The sequence below is a fragment of the Triticum aestivum genome, chromosome 4B, assembly GCF_018294505.1.
Source record: "Triticum aestivum cultivar Chinese Spring chromosome 4B, IWGSC CS RefSeq v2.1, whole genome shotgun sequence".
Taxonomy (NCBI): domain Eukaryota; kingdom Viridiplantae; phylum Streptophyta; class Magnoliopsida; order Poales; family Poaceae; genus Triticum; species Triticum aestivum.
Window position 1 is genome coordinate 614,598,493 of NC_057804.1, and position 21,425 is coordinate 614,619,917.

Consider the following 21,425-nt stretch of genomic DNA (forward strand, 5'->3'; position numbering starts at 1 on the left):
TGATGGAAAACAGAACTTATATGATGGAAAAGAGATTCAATATAATGGAAAAGATACCCGGGGGCCATAGGTTTCACTAGTGGCTTCTCTCAAGATAGCAAATATTACGGTGGGTGAACAAATTACTGCCGAGAATTTCATAGAAGAGCGCATAGTTATGACGATATCTAAGGTAATGATCATGAACATAGGCATCATGTCCGTGTCAAGTAGACCGAAACGATTCTGCATCTAATACTATTGCTTCACACATCGACCGCTATCCAGCATGCATCTAGAGTATTAACTTCATAAAGAATGGAGTAAAGCAAAGATGATGGGTATTGGGCCGTCTCTCGCTGACCGTACACGGGCGGTGCAGGCGGATCTGCATATTTGGGATCGCGATATTCTGAAGGGACCGAAAAAAAGAATTAACAAACTAAAAAAGAACTAGAGAGGCTGCGGAGGGGACCTATGGGTGCGGAGTCTCAAGCGCGACAAAAGGAGATTCTTGTCCTCATTGAAAATCTGTTGGAACAAGAGGAGATTTACTGGCTACAACGTGGTCGTGCAAACTGGCTATTGCATGGGGATCGTAACACCTCCTTTTTTGCATAATGCGGCAACGGCCAGAAAGAAAAGAAATTAGATTAAAAAATTGTTGGATGATAATGGGCTATGGGTGCAAGGTATAGAGATGAAGAATCATATCATGGCATATTTCTCAAACCTCTTTACATCAGAAGTTTCCCATCCTAACTTGGAGGTTTTATCTCTTGTCCAACGAAAAGTGACCGATGAAATGAATGATACTCTTCTAGCCCCCTATACGGCCGAGGAGGTTCGAAAGGCCCTATTTGATATTGGTGATTTAAAAGCGCCAGGTCCTGACGGCCTCCATGCTATTTTTTACAAAAGATTTTGGTCTATGTTGGGAGATGACTTGACCGAAGAGGTTCTTCAAGCGGTAAATACTTGTTCTATACCAACTGGGTGGAATGATACTGCAATTGTAATGATCCCAAAGATTAACTTTCCTGAAAAGGTAACCCAATTTAGACCAATCAGCTTGTGCAATGTGGTGTATAAGGTCATTTCAAAAATGATTGCTGCTCGTCTAAAGATAATCCTATCAGATATTATTAGCCCAACTCATAGTGCCTTTGTGCCTGGAAGATTGATTACAGACAATATATTCGTGGCATATGAATGTTTCCATACAATAAACAAAAGGGCGGGTAAAGAGGGTTTGTGTGCCATCAAATTAGATATGCACAAAGCATATGACCGAGTGGAGTGGTGTTTCTTAAAGGAAATTATGATGAAATTGGGTTTCAAAGAGAGTTGGATGAACTTAATTATGAAATGTGTATCCTCTGTGGAGTACCAGGTCCGTATTAATGACGATGAGACGGAGAGTTTTAAACCAACTAGAGGATTGAGGCAGGGAGATCCCCTTTCTCCCTATTTATTCTTGTTATGCATAGAGGGTTTGACCGCCCTGTTAGCTAATGCGGAGGAGAATGGAAACATCTCCGGTATAAAGGTTTGCAGAGATGCTCCATCAATTTCTAATCTCCTCTTTGCTGATGACTCTTTGATCCTTATGTGAGCCAATCCCATGAGCACGGAGGCGTTGAAATCACTCTTGGATTCGTATTGTGTCACCTCAGGGCAAATGGTTAGTGCTGAAAAATCTAGTATATTCTTTAGTCCCAGTACTAAAGTGGAAGACAAGGCACAAATATGTACAATTCTAAATATTATGACCAAAGCCCTCAATGACAAATACTTGGGTTTGCCGGCAAATGTGGGCATGGACAAAAGTGACTGTTTCCAGTTCCTGATCGATCGAATTATTATGAAAATTAGTGGATGGAAGGAAAAATTGTTATCCTCTGGAGGGAAGGAAATTTTGCTCAAATCTGTTGTACAAGCCATCCCCACCTATGCCATGTCCGTCTTTAAAATTCCTAAAAAAATCTGCAAAGGAGTTATTGATGCGACGTCGTAATTTTGGTGGGGTGACGAGGACAATCAGAAGAGGATGCATTGGATGGCATGGTGGAAAATGTGTGTTCCAAAAGATCAAGGAGGTATGGGCTTCCAAGATATACATTGTTTCAACCTGGCTCTATTAGCTAAACAAGCGTGGCGTCTTCTTGATAGTCCTGAATCTTTATGTGCAACCATAATTGAGAGTTAAATATTTCCCTGAGGAAGATTTGATGAACGCAAGGTTAAAGAAGGGATCTTCATTTACTTGGCAAAGCATTATGGCGGGAGTGAACTCTTTGAGAAATGGTTATATCCGGCGAGTTGGAAATGGACAAAACATTTATATTTGGAGAGATGCATGGATTCCGAATTGTGCGAGTAGGAAAATTATTACTCCTAGAGGTGGGCAACTTCTGTCAAAGGTGATCCAATCACGAATTCTTGGGATGAAGATTTGGTGAGACAAACTTTGTGGCCAATTGATGTGCAAAGGGTCCTTGTGATTCCCCTTAGTATGCATAATATGTCGGATTTCATTGCCTGGAGCTATACAAAAAATGGTGTATTCACTGTTCGATCAGCTTATTCGGAGGAATGGAACCAACAACACGGGACAAAATTGCAATATACTAATGGTATGGGTCGTACCAATGTCAATCCTATTTGGGGGGAGATTTGGAAATTATCGTGTCCGGCAAAGGTAAAAATATTTATCTGGCGAACGTTGCATGGAACTCTACCATGTCGTGTTACACTTGCCAATAGACATATGAAAGTTTCGCCCCTTTGTCCATCATGCTCAAATGGGCAAGAAGATACAAAACACATCTTGTTTTTGTCTGAGAAGGCAAAAGAGGTTTGGGGTAAGCTGGGGATGTACGAGGTAATTAAGAAAGCTTGTGTTATTGATCATGCGGGTGAGGCGGTTCTTGAACTCTTACTTCTTATGCCACACCAAGAACTATCTATATTAGGATGCCAGAATGCAAGTGAATTAATCGTGATAACCGCTTGGTATTTATGGTGGGAGAGACGCATGTTGGTTCATGAAGGGAAGTCTCAAGATGTGAACCAGATTTCGATGGGGGTTCTTGCTATAACGGCAAACTATGTGAATGCCCACTCCCCTAGTGCGTCTAGTAGAAAAGAAGGATGGAGTCGACCTCCTATGGGTTTTGTTAAACTAAATGTTGATGCTTCTTTTGACCATGATCTGCTCAGGGGCACGGTAGGTGCTGTACTCACAGATGACAAAGGAAAATTCATTTTTGGCAGAAATGGGAAGATCGATTGGTGTGCTGATGTACTAACAGCAGAAGCGGTGGCTCTGAGGTTTGGTTTAATTCTTGCACAAAAGGCGGGATGCAATCATCTTATTATTAACTCTGATAATATGGAAGTCATTGACACAACGAAAAATGGAGGACAATCGGCGGGAGTTGCAGCGGCAGTCTTCGAGGATTGCTACTTCATGGCATGTGATTTTCCATTGACTAGATTTAAACATTGTAATAGGATAGATAATAAGGTTGCTCATGAACTTTCTAGGCTAGCGAAAGTTTCTGTAACTAGAGATTGGTTTGAGGAGCCTATGGAGAATATTGTACCTCTTCTTATAGATGATGTAACCATTATTTCCAATCAATAAAGTGCATGTTTTCTTTCAAAAAAAAGATGACATGATGTAGAGGAATTAACTCAAGCAATATGATGAAAACCCCATCTTTTTTCCTTGATGGAAACAATACAGTACATGCCTTGCTTCCCCTACTGTCACTGGGAAAGGACACCGCAAGATTGAACCCAAAGCTAAGCACTTCTCCCATTGCAAGAATAACCAATCTAGTAGGCCCTAAACTGATAATTCAAAGAGACTAGCTTGCAAAGATATCAAATCATGCATATAAGAATTCAGAGAAGACTCAAATAATATTCATAGATAATTTGATCATAAATCACAATTTATTGGATCTCGGCAAACACACTGCAAAAGAATATTACATCAAATAGATCTCCAAGAACATCGAGGAGAACATGGTATTTAGAATCAAAGAGAGAGAAGAAGCCATCTAGCTACTAGCTATGGACTCGTAGGTTTGTGGTAAACTACTCATGCTTCATCGGAGAGGCAATGGTGTTGATGTAGAAGCCCTCTGTGATGGAATCCCCCTCTGATAGGACGTCGGAAAAGGTCCCTAGATGGGATCTCACGGTAGAGAAGGTTGCGGCGGTGGAAAAGTGGGTTCTGGTTCCCCTGGATGTTTTCAGGGTATAAGAGTATATATAGGCGAAGGAACTAGGTTAGGAGAGCTCCGAGGGGCCCATGAGGTAGGGGAGCGCCCTAACCCCCTGGGTGCGCCCTCCGCCCTCGTGACCGCCTCGTTGAGTCTCCGACTTCATCTCCAAGTCTCCTGGTTTGCTTCTGGTCCAAGAAAGATCATCGCGAAAGTTTCATTGTGTTTGGACTTCGTTTGGTATTCCTTTTCTGCGAAACTCTAAAACAGGCAAAAAAACAGAAACTGACACTGGGCTCTAGGTTAATAGGTTAGTCCCAAAAATAATATAAAATAGCATATTAATGCATATTAAACATCCAAAACAGATAATATAATAGCATGGAACAATCAAAAATTATAGATGCATTGGAGATGTATCAGTGTTGTACTGTTGTGCGACACCATTGGAGCTGAAGAGAATTGGAGAATTAATAGTCGCTGCCCAAAATAGCATGAAGTACATCTGCCTTTGTAGCTTGGCCTAGGGTCAGTTGAATGCTCAAGACATGGGTAGTTCTGGGAGATGGTGATTAGGGACTGTTTTGCAATACATCATCCTCAGTTTTTACACATAGCTGTAAAAGAAAATGTTTTTACTTGTTGCAAGTCGTGACTATCATGCGTATGTTATGAATTCAGAAACTATAACATGTTTTTTGCCATGGTGAAGGAGTAAACTGAACAATTAAGTTGCTAGTGAGGTGATGAAGTGATGACGGCCAATTTCCTTCTCCTTCCCCTTCTGCATTTTCTTTTTTTAGATGAAGTGATGTACTAATTATCATCATCCTAGCCTTTTCAGAGTAAGTAAGAAAGAAAAAAATCAGTCTGAATCCTGTGATTTGGTTACCTATATTTATCTAGCTTCTGGAGGATTTGCCTATATTTACTTATATCCATATAAATCATTCTGTTTATGAGTGCAAGCTGATGTCACATGCAGGTTTAAGTTCTTACATACTATTCTTAATTGAGGGGTCATATTGTTCTGATCCTTTTATTATGTTTGTCACATGCAAGTTTCCTCATTCTTGTTCTCTTCATACTAAGCCTTCCATACTTTGAAGGTGTTGTGATTTAGGGCAGAAGGAAGGCAGAACAGGAGGTGTTTGATTGGTGTGATAAACAGGCTTGAACCGTGTCTAGGAATGTGTCGGATAGCTCAGGTACAGGTGAATCAACTGATGAGTTGTTGCAAACATCGAACAGTAGGCGGGCTAAAGTTTGGGAATACTATGAGCCAAATTTGGTAGAGGTGGACAATGTCATGAATGTCATGTGTAAGTACGTATTGTTCCATGAAATTAGCATGTAAGTCTGGGACAAGCAGCCTTAGAAACCACATTGGTGCGTCATGCCCCAAAATCGATGATGAGTCCGGAAATAGGTTTCTTGCAACAACTAAGAAAAAACCATCAGATGTGGGGTTTGTTTTCGATGCTCAGAGAAGTCTCCAACTCATGATCAAATATTGCATTCACACCGAGGTTCCATTCAAGAAGTTTGAGGATCCTTACTTTGACGAGTGGATGGACTCGATGCAGCCAACCTTTAAAGTCATTCGATGCCACACTGTTCGCAATGACTGCGTTGATGCATATGAGCAAATGAAGGATCAACTGTGCATTGAGTTCGAGTCTCTTGATTCTCGTGTTTGTTTGACCTCGGACATGTGGACCTCTGTACAAGAACTGGGCTATATGTGCATTACCGCTCACTACATTGATGGCAATTTCAACCTGAAGAAGAAGGGCATATCCTCCAAAAAAGTCAAGTATCTGCACACAAGTGCAGCCATTGAAGAGACTTTGTGCAAGTGTTTGACTGAATGGGGCATCAAAAGGAAATGTTGACTTTGACCTTGGACAATGCATCAAACAATAAACCGGCAGTTGACTCATTTGTGCAACATCAAGACCATGGCATGTTGTTTGGTGGCATGGATTTTCATGTAAGGTGTTTGGCACACATCCTTAATATCTTAGTTCAAGATGGAACAAGATATGTGCACAAGATCATAGAAAAAACCTGTGAACTTTTAAGGCATGTCGCTTCTTCGCCATCAAGAATTCAATGCTTCAATGCAATTGCCACAAATTTGGATCTTCTTGAAAAGGTTGGTGGCATAAATCTTGATATTCCAAACCGTTGGAACTCTACATATCTAATGATTGGAGAAGCTCTAGAATACAAGGGAGCCCTCAATAATTATGCAAGTGGCAATGGTGAAATAGCACCGAACGATGTGGAGTGGACTAATGCTGAAGTAATGTGCGCATTTCTGAAAGCTTTTGAAGAAGTGACGAAGTTAGTATCAGCCGATAGAACACCAACGACCCATGTTTTTTGCACATGGTGTTGTGTATTCGTCATGCGCTAAGGGACCCTCAGTGCAGCATGAGTGGAATAGTGTCAAACCTTGTCTATGCTATGGGCCAAAAGTTTGATAAATATTGGAAAGAGTCAAACTGAATGTTGCAGTTGTCATTGCAATGGTGTTAGATCCAACAAAGAAATCTGACTTCTTGGAATTCTTCTTTGAAAAGTATTGTGAAAATGTGGATGCTATTGACAAGTGTCTAGAAGGTGTAAAAGACATGATGAGGCTGTATTATGAGAAATACGAGGAAGCCAGAAGAACCACCGAGCGCTCGGTATCTCGTCAAGTCAGCGCCAATATGGGATCACCGGTTCTTGGCAAAAAGAGGCTGGAAGAAGAGTTTGCTCAATACAAGTCAAGAAGAAGGTCCTACATGCAACCAAAGTCAGAGCTGGACATGTATTTGGAGTAAAATTTTGAAAGCATCAAGGAAAGTTTTGATATTTTGATTTGGTGGAAAACACATGCTAAAAAATATCTTGTTCTCTCAACCATGGCTCGTGATTTCCTTGCAATACCTCTTAGCACCATGTCATCTGAATCAGCATTCAGTTGCAGTGGAAGGACTTCAGGAGAGACACGATGCTCAATGACACCCGAAACGCTTAACACATTAGTTTGCACAAAAGATTGGCTGATCAAAATTCCAAATGATGAAGGTATGATACTATTTTCTCACTTTAGTTTGAGGAGCAAGCTTTATGTTGCTTAACATGTATTTTGAATGTGCAGGTCCAAGCAATATGGTTTAATGGAGAAAAGGTTTAAGAGCTAATGATATCAATTTGGTAAGTTGAACAATACCATCCCTTGGTTCTTTTTCCTATTCCTAAGGAACAATATCATTTAGGGGAAATATCATAGAACCTGATATATAAGGAATATATCAGTAGTTAGTTAAGATGTTTGTGGTTTGGGCTATTTGGCATGAAAGGATTGCTCGCATCTTCGACAATAAAATCACTCCAATTCTGCAGGTCGTCCACTGGCTTAGGGCTGATGATGGTTTCTGGTCCAGGAAACTTTAGGTTCTCTTTTTTAGTGTAGTTTGTTCGGTTTCCCTCTGCTGCTCTCTCTTTCAACCTCCCTCTGTTGAAGATCCTCCCTCCAGAAAACTACTGCTCCTTTTCTTCCCCAAACATTGGTGTTGTTGCTCCTCTCTGTCTCTTTCTCTTTGAAATTCCGGTAGTATTGAGATGTGTAAGACAATGTACTGATCAGATGTTACAAGTACTTGCACCTATTAATTGTCCAGTCCAGATTTGTGCTTGTTTACTACTTGTTGCTTCTGCTCCTCTTGTTGCAAGACATATCGTATATGTATGCATTTGTGTGTTTTGGTGCATCTTTACTCTAGAATTATTGACTGATTATTTTGAAATTGTTTGCAGTGTGTAGCAGAGCAAAGCTAACGTAGATACAGTATATGGATGTGGTGCCGATGTTGCTGCTGGAGCTTGGAATGGCTTGAGAACCTGAAGCCGCTTATTGCACCTTTTTCCAAGACAATTTTTGTAGTTCAGAAGTGAGGAATAGAATTTGTCTATGTGAATCAGCGACAGACTCTTGTGACCTAGAGATTCAACTGTGTGAATCAGTTGAATGAGTGATAATTTGTAATAGATGAGTTGTATCGTTTGAATTTAATTGTATGCATGCAACACTTAATGGTATTATTGTACAATTCGTACTGAGCATGCATCGACAATAGCCAGTAGTAGTGCTCAGTGCATGCATCAACAGCTATCTATGTGCACATGTCCATAGTTTCAAACTTTGGGATCAAACCGACTCTAGGGAATGGACTGGATTGGTTTGGCTTAAAACATGAGCAGTTTCAGTTTGGTTTAGACTACATCACTTAAAGTTTGGATTGATTTGGTTTGATTGCTGGACTTGTGCATGTATGGGTTGGTCTGGATTTCAAACTATTGCCAGGTTTAAGCGCACCTCTTGAAGGCCTTGTCAGTCCTCACCCCACTAGCTTTGATCGCACATATCTTGTTAAGCGCGAAAGTGGAGAGGAATGACTGCCATTTTATGTTGTTCCACCTGCCATCCTTCTTCTCCTTTGTGGCTGCCTTTTGAGCAGCAGCGTGAACAACAACATTGGGCTGAGCCAGCACAAATGGAGGAACCGTAGGTGGTACCTTGAAGCCCGAAGTACACTGCAACTACTCCTCAAGCCCCAAGTGGACATGCGACAAGAGCTCGGAGTATAGGACAAGCATTCTACGTTCATCACCATGTACACTACAACTACTCCTCAAGCCCCAAGTGGACATATGACGATAGCTCGAGCATGTGCCATTGGACTTGAGGTAAACTCGCTCCTATCAAAACCTTCACTTTCCGCATGTGAGACATGTATGCTACCTCAAGCGTGAACCTTGTGCATACTCAGGTACACCCAAGATGACCATGGAGGAGCTCGGAGTTGGACAAGCCACCATAGATACGGACCAAGAAGTTCCACAAGTGGAGTCGTCGTGGAGCTATAGTGGCCGGACATCCGGTCAAAGCTCGAACACCCAGCACTAACAAGCAGAGGAAACCCAAAGGAAAACTGGCGCCAAGCGACTCTACAGCGACCGGACATCCGACGCCTGTCGACCAGACGGGCATCTAGCATCACCCCGAAAATCCGGCGCCGACTATTGATAACCCACAAGTATAGGGGATCGCAACAGTTTTTGATGGTAGAGTATTCAACCCAAATTTATTGATTCGACACAAGGGAAGCCAAAGAATATTCTCAAGTATTAGCAGTTGAGTTGTCAATTCAACCACACCTGAAAGACTTAATGTCTGCAACAAAGTATTTAGTAGCAAAGTGGTATGGAAGTAGCGGTAATGGTGGCAAAAGTAACAATAGCAGTTTTGTAGCAATCGTAACAGTGGCAACAGAAAAGTAATGAAGCAAAGATCAATATGTGAAAATCTCGTAGGCAATGGATCAATGATGGATGATTATGTCAGATGGCATTCATCATGCAACAGTTATAACATAGGGTGACACAGAACTAGCTCCAATTCATCAATGTAATGTAGGCATGTATTCCGAATATAGTCATACGTGCTTATGGAAAAGAACTTGCATGACATCTTTTGTCCTACCCTCCCGTGGCAGCGGGGTCCTATTGGAAACTAAGGGATATTAAGGCCTCCTTTTAATGCAGTACCGGACCAAAGCATTAGCACTTAGTGAATACATGAACTCCTCAAACTACGTTCATCACCGGGAGTGGTCCTGACTATTGTCACTCCAGGGTTGCCGGATCATAACATGTAGTAGGTGTCTATAACTTGCAATATCAGATCAAGAACACTAATATATTCATGAAAACATAATAGGTTCAGATCTGAAATCATGTCACTTGGGCCCTAGTGACAAGCATTAAGCATAGCAAAGTCATAGCAACATCAATCTCAGAACATTGTGGATACTAGGGATCAAACCCTAACAAAACTAACTCGATTACATGGTAAATCTCATCCAACTCATCATCATCCAGCAAGCCTACGATGGGATTACTCACGCACGTCGGTGAGCATCATGAAATTGGTGGAGGATGGTTGAGGTTGACGATTGCGACGGATTCCCCTCTCCGGAGCCCCGAACGAACTCCAGATCTGCCCTCCCGAGGAAGAACAAGGCTTGGCGGCGGCTCCGTATCGTAAAACATGATGAATCCTTCTCTCTGATTTTTTCTCCCCGAACGTGAATATATGGAGTTGGAGTTGAGGTCGGTGGAGGTCCAGGGGGCCCACAAGGTCGGAGGGCGCGCCCCAGGGGGGTGGGCGCAACCCCCACCCTTGTGGCCAGGGTGTGGGCCCCTTCACTTGATTCTTTTGCCAATATTTTTATTAATCCCAAAAATAAGCTTCGTGAAGTTTCAAGTCATTCTGAAAACTTTTTATTCTGCACAAAAATAACACCATGGCAATTCTGCTAAAAACAGCATCAGTCCGGGTTAGTTCCATTCAAACCATGCAAGTTAGATTCCAAAAAAAGGCAAAAGAGTTTGGAAAAGTAGATACGATGGAGACGTATCAGCTATCCAGAGAAGGAGCGGATTCGACCGGCCGCTAGGCTGGACAACCGATGCCCCACGAACGGCCGGACATCCGACACCTGTGCGTAGCATTGGGTCGAAGTGCCTTGTAATACCCTCTCTCACCACATCTCGCCCTACACGATAAATAGACCTTCTCCTCCTTGCTAGGGTTAGCAAAGTGATAGCTTAGATTGGAGAGAGAGAGAGAGAGAGAGAGCTTTGCTCATATCTACCCCTCTCCCGTGGAGATCAAGGCCTCCATGTGAGAAGACCCCCCCTAGTGGGTATCAAGACCCCTTCTAGGTAAGATCCATCCCTAGAAGGAGGGTAAACCTACTTCCAAGGTGATGCAACAGTCGCAACAGTCGCAAAAATGAACAGTCGCAATTATGTTCAACAGTATGCAGCAACAGTATGCAACAGTATGCAGCAACACACATTGTGTTAGGCGTTATGGAAGGTGATGCTGAGAAACTTGTCGAGCTGGAGTAGGAGTGGAAATGATGGTAGCGATCTGGGGGATATGAATGATAGAAACCAAGGGAGATGATGCGACGAGCGAAGGAGAAAGATGGGGAGATGAGGAAGGAGGGAGGGAGGGAGGCGCTGAAGCTGAGAGAAAGGAGGGAGACACCAAAGGAGTTGGCATATGATGAAAGCGAAGTTGCGCGCCAAGGCTAGATCGTGATCATGTTGCGACTGTTCCCTTTCCATCAATGCTCGCGTTTATTGTATTTTTTAAAGTCCACAACTTTGACAACTCTACACAATTTGTTGTCGAGGAAGATGGTAAACTCATTTAGGATGATCATTGGGGTTATTGTGAAGCTCAATGTTTGGTGGAGCAGTCTGGTGATAAAGAGAAGAGGACGTGCCATTAGACATGAATAACTGATAAATTTATACAATCACTTCCGCTTTGTGTAGGAACATTGGATATAATTGATTTGGTAAAGAAATGATAGAAGAGACTATGCTTAATGTGGACCTTTAGGTGAAGGAGAATTACATCATTGTGATATGAAATAATTGTTCATTGATTGTTTGTTCAAGTTGTTGAAACATGAGAGACATGATTGATGTATGATGATAAATTTGCGATGTGGAGTATGTATCTAAGAGTATCGTTCTTTGATTTATCTGTTTTGTCAAATCTCATGTGCCTGATTTTGTTGTTGTTGTGTCAATCACTTTTTGCATTGCAGGAGGTCGAAGGTAGGGACGGCAAGGCCGAGCCATGTACGAGTGGGAGCCGGGGAGCGAGTCCGAAACTTAACCGGGGGGCGGCCAACACGACGGTGGGGGGAGGTTGAGCGGAGAGCGGTTAAACCTAGGTAGGCCACGGGGAAGGAGGAGGAATCGTCGCAGGAGAGGAGCAAGAAGGTGTGGGAGTAACAAGATGAACATGTGATGCCGTGCTCCTAGCCGTTGGATATTGATCTGATGGCCAAAAGTATAAGGGACGGGCACGAGAAGTTCGGCACGGTGCGAGTGTGAGGGTGCGCCGTGCGGCGGACCTGCGCGCATGGACCTGACGGGAAGTGCGTTTTCGTTCCGACCTGCGCGTGCTATCGGGACTGCTACTATAGCTGTGCCATTGGCAGGTGGCATGGCGTGCGCCCAGAGCGCGCGCCCCGGCGCCACCGCTGCACCGAGAGTGGCCGAGCGGGCACCCACTTGGCGTCCATGCATGCACCCACGCCCGTCTTTCATGCCAAGCTTAAACGGCCATCGACCACCTGCTTCTGCCGCTCTGCAAGGTGACTGTTGTCTGCTAGAGATCCTCCTGATAACCGAGCCAGGCCTCGTCCCTCCAGCACAGCTTCCCAGCGAGCCATGCCCTGCGACGACAAGTGCGGCTGCGCCATGCCGTGCCCGGGCGGCGCCGCTTGCGGGCACGGTGGCCAGGCCTCGTCCTCCCCAGTTCTTACTCGATCCAGCGTCGCTACGTGATGTTCCTCCTGCTGAATCTGACGTGTGTACATGCGCGTCTCTCTTTGGGCAGGTGTGCCGGGAAGAAGCAGAGCAGCGGCGGCGGGGCGGTGCCGGTGAACCCCGCGGCCGTGGCGCACACCACCTGCACCTGCGGCGAGCACTGCTCCTGCAGGCCGTGCTCCTGCGGCCGGCTCGGCTCCGGCGACGGCGACGGCAGGGCCGACTGCACCTGCGGCCCCACCTGCACCTGCGTCGTCTGCACCGCCTGATCAACCCATCCGACTAGTCGTCGTAGCGTACCGTGTGTTTGTTGCTTCAGATGGACTGTACCACTCTGTCAGCCAGTGTACTCATGGCATGAATAAGAATCCTTCATCTTCAGTCTCCCTGTGCATTTTCTCTGGACAGATATCTTCGGTATCCTTCCACGCACAAGCGCACACACACAAGCTTAGTTACATCTCTCACTCGTTCACTCACTCACCAACATCTCATCACAAATCCGGCAAAAGCACTCCGAAAGAACACAAGAAGAACAGAGAAAAACACACCCCAAAATGTACTGTACAAGTATGCATGCTCTGAACACCAAGCTCAATCACACAGTCAGTCAGTCAGTCAGTCCCCTACGTTGAGCAGCACGTCCCACAGCGTCTCGTCGACCAGCTCCGACAGGATCTCCGCCTCCATCTCCTCGGCGATCCCGTCGACGTCGTCGCGGAACACGCCGCTCCAGGGGGACACGCCCATGTCGCGGCCGATGAGCCCGTCCACCGAGTTGGCGTCGCGGTCGACGCCTGGCGGTTCCAGCCACGTCTGAACGGATCTCCACAGCCCGTCGAGCAGCCTCCTGTCCGCGGACGCTCTTCTCGGCGGCGCCGCGTACCACTTGCTGAACACGCACAGTGTCGTCGAGCCCCGGGCGGCTCCGGGCAGCGCCTCGTTTATCAGGTCGAAGAGGAGGCGGTGGTCGACGTCATGGCCGTCTGAAACGGCTTCCGGAGGTGGTGTCGAGGAGGTGACTTGCTCGAACGCCCACTTGGGGATCGGCTTGATCGGTTGGCAGGTTAACGAGAGGTGATCGCCGGAGTTCTGGCCGTGCATGCCGGCAACGACGAGGACGGCTCTGATGAAAGCTTTTGTCGGGTGATCCACCTCGGCCGTGTCGTCGTCATCATCGTCCTGGACTGCTGAACTTGCTTGTGGGATTTCTTCAGCTTGATCTTGCTCCATCCATGAAATTCCTGGTTCTGAGACAACATTTCGTCAGAAACATAACCCCTGAACATTATTCTGAAGAAAATTCAGACATGAGCAGCAGTTGCTACTGCTCTACTTACCAGAAGCACTTGAGCTCGCCGCCGGCTTCAACGGAGACCGGTGCTCACCGAAGGAAGCCTCCAATGGCGATACGGGGCTCGGGTAACCTCCGCGGATCATCATTTCATCAGGCGGGCTGCTGCACCACGACGCCGGGCTCGGTGGCACCTCGGTGGAGTTCTCCTGAACATTCCCATGTCAGATTGATGGCGCTCGCTCTGAATTCTGAAACAACAGCAAGTGTTCGATCCCTCACCTGCAGGACGCCGGGGTGGATGAGGACGGAGGGGGCGGTGACCAGCGTGCCCATCGGCGGGAAGTCGTCGAGGAAGAACGATGACGACGACTCGTCGGCGGCGGCGGAGTGGAGCTTCTTGCCGAACAGCTTCGCTCTAAGCCCGAGGTTCTGCCGCAGGTTGGACACCTTACCCTTGATGCCGAACCCGTCCTTCCTCCCTTTCGGTGCCCTCTCCTCTTCCGGTGACGGCCGTCCGCCGTAGTAGTCCCCGTGTCCCTCGTGTTTCAGCTGCACCCGCGCTCCGGCGAGCACCTTTGGCTCCCCCTCCGAGAGGAACTTCACGAAGTTCCCGGACACCGGCGCCGAGAACGACCTCATCAGGTTCCTCGGCGACGCCGACTCATCGGAGGAGTCGACGACCGCCCCCGTAGCGGAGCTCTTGTACCACCCGTGTCTGAAGGACCGGACTTCGGATGACTCGATCGCGCGCTTCTTCTCCTCCTTGCTCCTGATCTTCTTGTCGCCCTTCCTCGCCACGTCGCGCCTCGGGCTCGTCGGCTTCGGCCGCGGCTCTTCGTCCCACGGCGAAGACGACGGCGTCGAGGCGGCCGGCCGTCTCCGGTGAGAGCCGAACGGCGACGGTTGGTCGGCCTCCGGCTCCCTCCTGAGCACGTTCCTGAGCCGGTCGGAGAGCTGCTTCCTGGCGTCTCTGCAGATGTAGTCCATCTGGCTCTGCACGTCGCTGCTCCGGTACGAGCGCGTCGACTCCGACCGCAGCAGCGCCGGGTGGTGCATTTCCTTGGTGACGCTCTCCCTGATCTGGTCGGCGATGTTCCGCGCGATCTGCTTCGGGTCGGCGGGGACGTCGCCGCTGCCGGCGGGCCACCGGTCGGCCGCCCTGTCGTCGGGGGCCATGTGCCCTTCGAGCTCGATCTTGAGCCGCATCTTCACCTCCTCCAGGAACGCCTCCATGTTGTTCTCGTTCTTCATCAGCTCCGGCGATCCCAGCGACGACTCGTCGACGTCGTCGGCGCTCAGCTCCGGGCAGGGCTTCAGGATCACGATCCTCGTCGGCGACAGCGGCTTCTCCTCCTCCTCGTAATAGAATCTCGAGAGCGGCAGCCTCGCGGAAGAACCATCATCCGCGCTCGTCAGAGAGAACGTCCGGCTGCCGGAGATCGACGGGCCGCCGCCGCCGCCCTCCTTGCCCCTCCTTCTCCAATGCGCGTCGCCACTGCCATTGTCGTGCACGCGCCTGTTGCCATCTCTCCCTCTGCGATCCTGCTGGTGGTACCTGTACGGCACGATCTCCGAGGACCTATCACCGTCGCCGTCGTCAACGTGCCGGCTGTCCAGCTCCAGAGCCCTGGACTGCTCCCACACCTTGCTGGCCTGCCACGCCGCGAACTCCTTCTTGAACTTCTGCAGCTCCTCCTCCTGCGGGTGCTCCCGCGGCACCGGCTTGCTCCACTCATCACCACCACCACCGCCATTACTCCTCTTGGTCAGCTGAGCAAGAATGTCCCTCTCGTCGTCGCCGGCGTCGTCGAAGGTGTAAATTTCCTGTTTCGCCGTATGCCGGGCAGGATTCTTCTGCTGCGCGAAGGAGACATGCTTGGTCGGCACCGGCCTCGCGACGATCATCGCCTGCCTGGCATCATCAGCGTGGGTGGCGAGCTCGGAGTTCATCGGCGGCGAGTCCATGCCCATCAACCTGGCGATGACGCTGGGCACTCTCTTGTGCCCTTCATTTTGCCGGAAGGACGCGTCCTCATGGATCAGCTTCTTGATGGGGGCCGAGGAGGACTTTGGGTACTGCCTCATGCTGTTGCAAGAGTACTGCAGAGAGTTGTACATGAAACTTGGTCAGGACTCAGAACAATGCCAGCAGCTCAACATATGGCCTCCTACTTATTGATGGACAAAAGATGGCAAGCAATGATGCAGAGAATGGCCAGGTAATTAAGGGGCAACGTGATTGTGCCCAGCAGTAGATGGCGGTCTACTGTTTGTTTGACAGCATTATTAATAGGTGTTTCGTGCTGTCCTCTCGGGCAACAACAGTCAGGTACAAGTACACCTAGCAGCAGAGCTGCCAAGGACGGACGGACAATACATATCATCTGTCAAGAAAGATCTACCCACCTAACTGAAAATTGGACAGTAGTATGAGACTGGAATGAAAGAAAGAAAAAGGCATTCCAGGTCCTTTTTCTGGAAACAAAAGAATTTACCAGACGCATAGCATAAAAGGATGCAGTGAATTACTCTGTCAGATAGACAGAATGAACAGGGAAGGGATTGTACTACTCACCGGGACGTCCTCTTGGAAGACGCCGTAGTTGTGGGGCGCCTCCATGGAGAACTCCATGCTGTTCCTCGGAGCATCGAAACCTGCAATTAAGCCCAAGGACGATCTATTAAACTTGCTGCGAACCCAATCACCAACCAAGACGAAAATGGCGCGCAGAGGTTCCTGGAGATGGTCGAATTTCGGAATTCAGCATGTATGTATGTATGTATGTACCTTGGCCCGGCTGCCTCTTGCTGTTGCTGGCCGTCCACTTCTTGGAGGTGCTGGCCTGGGAGAAGTCCAGGTACTGCATCATGGTCACAACTGCCAGAGAGATCCTGCAGTCTGCTTCGATGGCGAGGCTAGGATCTTATCAAGGCCGGTTGGGATTGACCTCGCTATCCTGTAAATTTTTGCAGGAAATCAAGTCATACTCTGACCTTCTTTTCTTCTTCTCTGGCAGAAACTACAGAGTAATCTAGTAGAGATTTCTCATTAGCAAAATTACAGAGTAATCTAGCAGATATTGCAGAGCATTTACTCAAAAAGAAAAAAAGAAGTTGCAGAGTAATCTAGTATGTAGTTTTAAAAGAATTTGGGAGGGAAGCAAAATTCAACGGAATCTATCCTCCAAAGAGGAGACGCCGGAGGAAATAAGGAACCAAGTTCCTGATCACCATGTAGCTAGTAAATCAGGTTCATGAGAGGAAGCAGAGGAGGAGATGAACATGAGAGGATGGGCGATGGTCCGGAGGCGTCAACGTGGGTGGTGGGGAAGCTGAGCTGCCGAGCCCCACCACGTGCACGCAGATCGCACGCATTTCCTTCAAGAACAAGGAACGAACCAGACGCAAATGCTAGTAATAAACAAGAAGAATCAACCAAGAAGAAGGAGGCATCGTCGACGAGGAACGAACCGATGAATCGGCAAGAAGAGCATCCAAGGGATCGATCTTCCCGGTGCCGCCGGCGTAGGCACGCCACCACGCCGCGCGCGGCTCTCGCAGGCGAAGAACCACGGCTAGCCGGCCGTACGTCGCCGGCGGGTCAGCGAAGAATGCCTTATAGCTCCCGCGGAGGAGCAGAGAAGAGAGGAGATGGCGCTACGCGAGCCTGCTCGAGCCTTATGAATGGCGGTAGTTGTAGTGGCGGCAAGCGGGACAGGAGCCCAAAGCATATGCACGGACGGGACGGGACGGGGCGGGAGGGAAAGCAACAGCCGGGACAGCGAAAGCCTCGCCAAAAGCTAAGCCTTCCCCGGCCGCTTTCCCACCCTGCTATTGGTTTTCCGTTTCCCACTCGCTGTAAAAACCAGTACTATCCGATAATCGGAAACGCCATTGCCGTCGTGCTGCTGCCATTTCTGCAGCCGCCGTGTTAGCGTCTACCTGTTGGACGTTTTCAGCGGATGCCGGGGGAGATTCCCCCTGGCGTTATTTTTAACAGTTTGTTTATGCTGAATTTTTTAGGGTTTATTAATAACAGTGTTATGTGATTGATTGAAGAGGACAGCTTGGTGCTGCGAGGACTCCCTCTCTGGCTAGCTAGAGAGGACTAGGAGTGGTTGGTGCGGCACACGCTTTCCGTTACCCGGCCCGCACGAGCGGAGGCCGTTCCATTTGGCGCCGTTGTGCTGCGAGTGCTGCCTCCTCGTCCGTTTCCGTCCCGGACAGCCCTGTGCGTGCTGGCCATCATGGAATGGATCATCATGTGGGAATTGGATGAGAAGGATGTACCAATTCTCTCATCTTTTAATTAGTATTATTATTAATATATTAATAAAAGGCGGGAGAATCGTTCCCGGCACCCAAAGCCCGCCGTACAGCAAATCCGCCAAGGCCAGCTTACAAAAATGGCCACATTGGGCGGGTGGAATGGAACACGCACTACTCCCAGCTTGCACCGTGTGTCCGCAGCTTAGAAATGATTGTTTGATGGCGATGACACGCACACACGCGATCTGCCTAACAATATGGCCTGAGTGATGATCGACCGGGACGGGCATCCGGCCTGATACCTGCCCTGCCTCTTTCTCAACAATCTAGGCCACTCTCCGTCCATGCCGCGAGCGAGCGAGCGAGCAATACGGCCGGAAAAGGCAAAGCATATGCCGTACCCGTATATTACCAGCAGGCCTATCGACATGAAGTGGCAGCGGCAGCAGCAGCGTCACCACGGCTGTTTGCTGGTGGCCGCGCAGCCGGAGCCGCTGAGCACCGGCCGCATTGATTCATTCAATGGCGACCTCCTCCCCGACCGGCAGGAGTACAGCACCACCGGCGCCACCACGCCCCACGCCCACGCCCACGCCCACGCCCACGCCCACGCCGTCGACCGGCCGGACCAGTGTCGTGCATGCGCCAGTGCCCCACGCGCGACGGCGACGGGCGGAAGATTTCCGCGTCGCCTCACCTCACCTCACCGGAATGTCCCTCGCACATGCCCGCGCACACGCACGCACATGCTCCTGCCCTGCCTTGACCCGGCCGGCTCAGCGTCAGCAGCTAACAACTGTCTGCTCTACGTCTTGTTTACTAGTTCTACTACTAGCTACTGATGGTCTGATCTCTGATGGACGTGGCTGGCTTGGGGTTTAGTTAGTTGGTTGGTTAGTTAGTTGGTTAGCGGCTGCCACTGGCCAAAGCCAGCGCCGGCCGGTGCGTGCTGTGAGTGATAATAATACAAAGGGGCGTGTACATTACATCGGAATGGTCCATGATGGTGCGGTATGATGGCCATGATGCGGTAGTGGGCATCATATGCCCTGTATGTATGTATTATTGTCAAGGTCGCCTCCTCGTTAATTCTCTGCTCTATATACATACTACATGTATATATGTATCTATCCGAACTACTGCCAACTGACACAGATACTGCGGTTCCACACACGCCCATGCGTCCTCACCCACAATCTAGTGTAAAATAAAAATTCTATGGCATTTGATTGAGAGGTGTTAGGAAAAGAAAAACAAGGATTGGGCCGGAGATCAAACCAAGCATGCATCATTCCCTGGAGGATACACAAATGGGCAGCCGCTGCTTTCGGTAGGAAGACCGAACCTCTTTCTGTTTTGTTTAGTTTGGTTGGGGCTATGGTTGGTTATCAAATGCATGACGTGCGCGCATGCACAGCCATCATTCCGCCCTACTAAACTAAGCATGCAAAGGGGCAGGGAAAATCATGCCACATCCATGGTGGAGTTTATAAACTACCCTACCCAGCAAAAAAAAAGGAGGAGCTTATAAACTAGTTAACCCTGTGACCCCTCCTGGATCAAAGACATCACATGGTGGGGTGCCCCATCGAATCAATACCACCCCCTCCCCTCCCCACAGCCCACATTGCCTAAAGCCAAGGGCAATCCCTGTGCTGTCGACCCGGGCCAAAAGTTAACCCAGGATTACTCTATCTATTCTCCAGTGACATTATCCTACAGCAGAACAGTAATGTGAACACACACAAGTCGGCAAATGTTTATGAGTTCGCAAGTTGAGGATTGTTTGTTCATCTTCAATTACTATGGTGAGAGAATGAATTCAAGGATACGGTACGAGAATTTTCTTGATAATTGGGCTTGTAGGTTCGTTCAACCAACCTTTGTACATTTGTCCGTGGAGCCCTCTTCGGTCCTTCCAGCTCCATCTCGCGTCCATGCCGCATGTATCCGGTCCGCAACCCTGCATCCGCATAGATCTGCATGTACAAGCACTTACCTTTGCATATAGGGACGAGCCGCCGTATCTCCCAAGAGATTGCCTTGAGCTTTCTGCCTTCAAAAGCACTGCCAACAAGTGTAAAGGAGTTTGCAATAGTTAAAACACCACCATAAAAAAAATCAGCCCAGATGGTCCTCGAATCACTGGCATTTTGCTAATATAAGCAAGCAGACTCGGAGCATTGGCGTCTAATGGCGTCTTTCTGCAGGGGCTTAAAGGGGAACCGGGTCTCCTAGGTTGTAAAGGGGAAGCCATGATCAGCGCAGCGTGCTTTTAATTCCGCGCCCACCTCAATGAATAATAGCTTGTTGCATCTTCCGGTGAAAATTCCCGCCGATCGTTCAGATCAGGAGAGCCCCCTACAAGGTGTCTGAGCAGTAGTGGTCCAGAAGACTAGAGCAATTGTGAATGTAGGAGCAAAGAACCCATCAATCATCTCTTTGCCCGGTCAGACGGTAACCTATGCATGAGTTTTACATGCATCTTATTGCGGAATTGATATATCAAACTTGTGCTCCAGTTTGTTTATAGGCGCGATCATTGTGCATGACTGCTGCTGCTGGATTCTGAGATATAAAACCAGTCTGCTCTTTAAAAAAATGGATGGACTGGGATCTCCATGTGCTGTACTTCATAATCAGAAATCATATCTCAAATAAGATTTATTTTGATTGCCAAACTACTAAGAGATTGCCTATTAATAAGTTGCCTGACCAGTCATATGTCTAAACCACCATCCCAACCTAGCTTCATTTATAATGTATACAGATCAGAGAGTCCAGTTATGTTTGATAAAATTGAACAGTTTCTGCAGCTTCAGGCTAAATGGCATGCAGTTTTGGGTGACTAAGATTTACACAAGATCCAGGACAGTGAGAATAAGCAAAACGGTTATACTAATTGGTCATCTCAAACACCTTGAAATGCAGTCTCGAGTCTAACAAACACCTTGAAATAATAGAACGTGCCACCTCCCTTAGGAATAGACCTAAATCATCTCAAAATATTCACAGTTCAATTGGTCATTATCAATCATCGTAAGTGCTTGCAAACTTTCACAAGGAGAAGCCACAGGTTCTTATCGGCGAGGATATGATTTGAAGTGTCTCTATCAAGTTATGTCATATGCATTCTTATTATTCATCTAGGCAACAACTTGGCCATCTTTCAAAGACAGTGCAAGAGTAAGAACAACATGAACAACTAACAATAGCAAGCAAATGTCCAA

General features: G+C 47.8%; 2 protein-coding genes and 1 pseudogene across 6 annotated transcripts; 2 read left to right on the forward strand and 1 right to left on the reverse strand.

The window, feature by feature from the left end:
- The first annotated feature begins 1,084 nt into the window (after positions 1-1,084).
- On the forward strand, positions 1,085-7,048 carry LOC123090286 (uncharacterized; annotated as a pseudogene).
- A 5,256-nt stretch (positions 7,049-12,304) lies between these two features.
- LOC123093592 (EC protein I/II-like) lies at positions 12,305-13,010 on the forward strand. 4 transcript variants are annotated; one of them, XM_044515580.1, is made up of 2 exons: positions 12,305-12,454; positions 12,700-13,010. In XM_044515580.1, the coding sequence occupies exons 1-2, from the start codon at positions 12,381-12,383 to the stop codon at positions 12,896-12,898; spliced, it is 273 nt and encodes a 90-aa protein (XP_044371515.1). In that variant the 5' UTR covers positions 12,305-12,380; the 3' UTR covers positions 12,899-13,010. The 4 variants fall into 4 exon arrangements, 3 of the variants coding, with proteins under 3 accessions (XP_044371515.1, XP_044371514.1, XP_044371516.1); XR_006445422.1 differs by lacking the exon at positions 12,305-12,454 and adding an exon at positions 12,459-12,594; XM_044515579.1 differs by lacking the exon at positions 12,305-12,454 and adding an exon at positions 12,461-12,617.
- On the reverse strand, positions 12,985-21,412 carry LOC123093590 (uncharacterized). 2 transcript variants are annotated; one of them, XM_044515576.1, is made up of 6 exons: positions 20,077-21,412; positions 16,715-16,883; positions 16,502-16,581; positions 14,206-16,026; positions 13,970-14,132; positions 12,985-13,879 (listed from the first exon to the last, which is right to left on the reverse strand). In XM_044515576.1, exons 2-6 carry the CDS (start codon positions 16,794-16,796, stop codon positions 13,248-13,250), a joined length of 2,778 nt encoding a protein of 925 aa, XP_044371511.1. In that variant the 5' UTR covers positions 16,797-16,883; positions 20,077-21,412; the 3' UTR covers positions 12,985-13,247. The 2 variants fall into 2 exon arrangements, with proteins under 2 accessions (XP_044371511.1, XP_044371510.1); XM_044515575.1 differs by lacking the exon at positions 20,077-21,412 and adding an exon at positions 17,398-17,672.
- Positions 21,413-21,425: the final 13 nt, after the last annotated feature.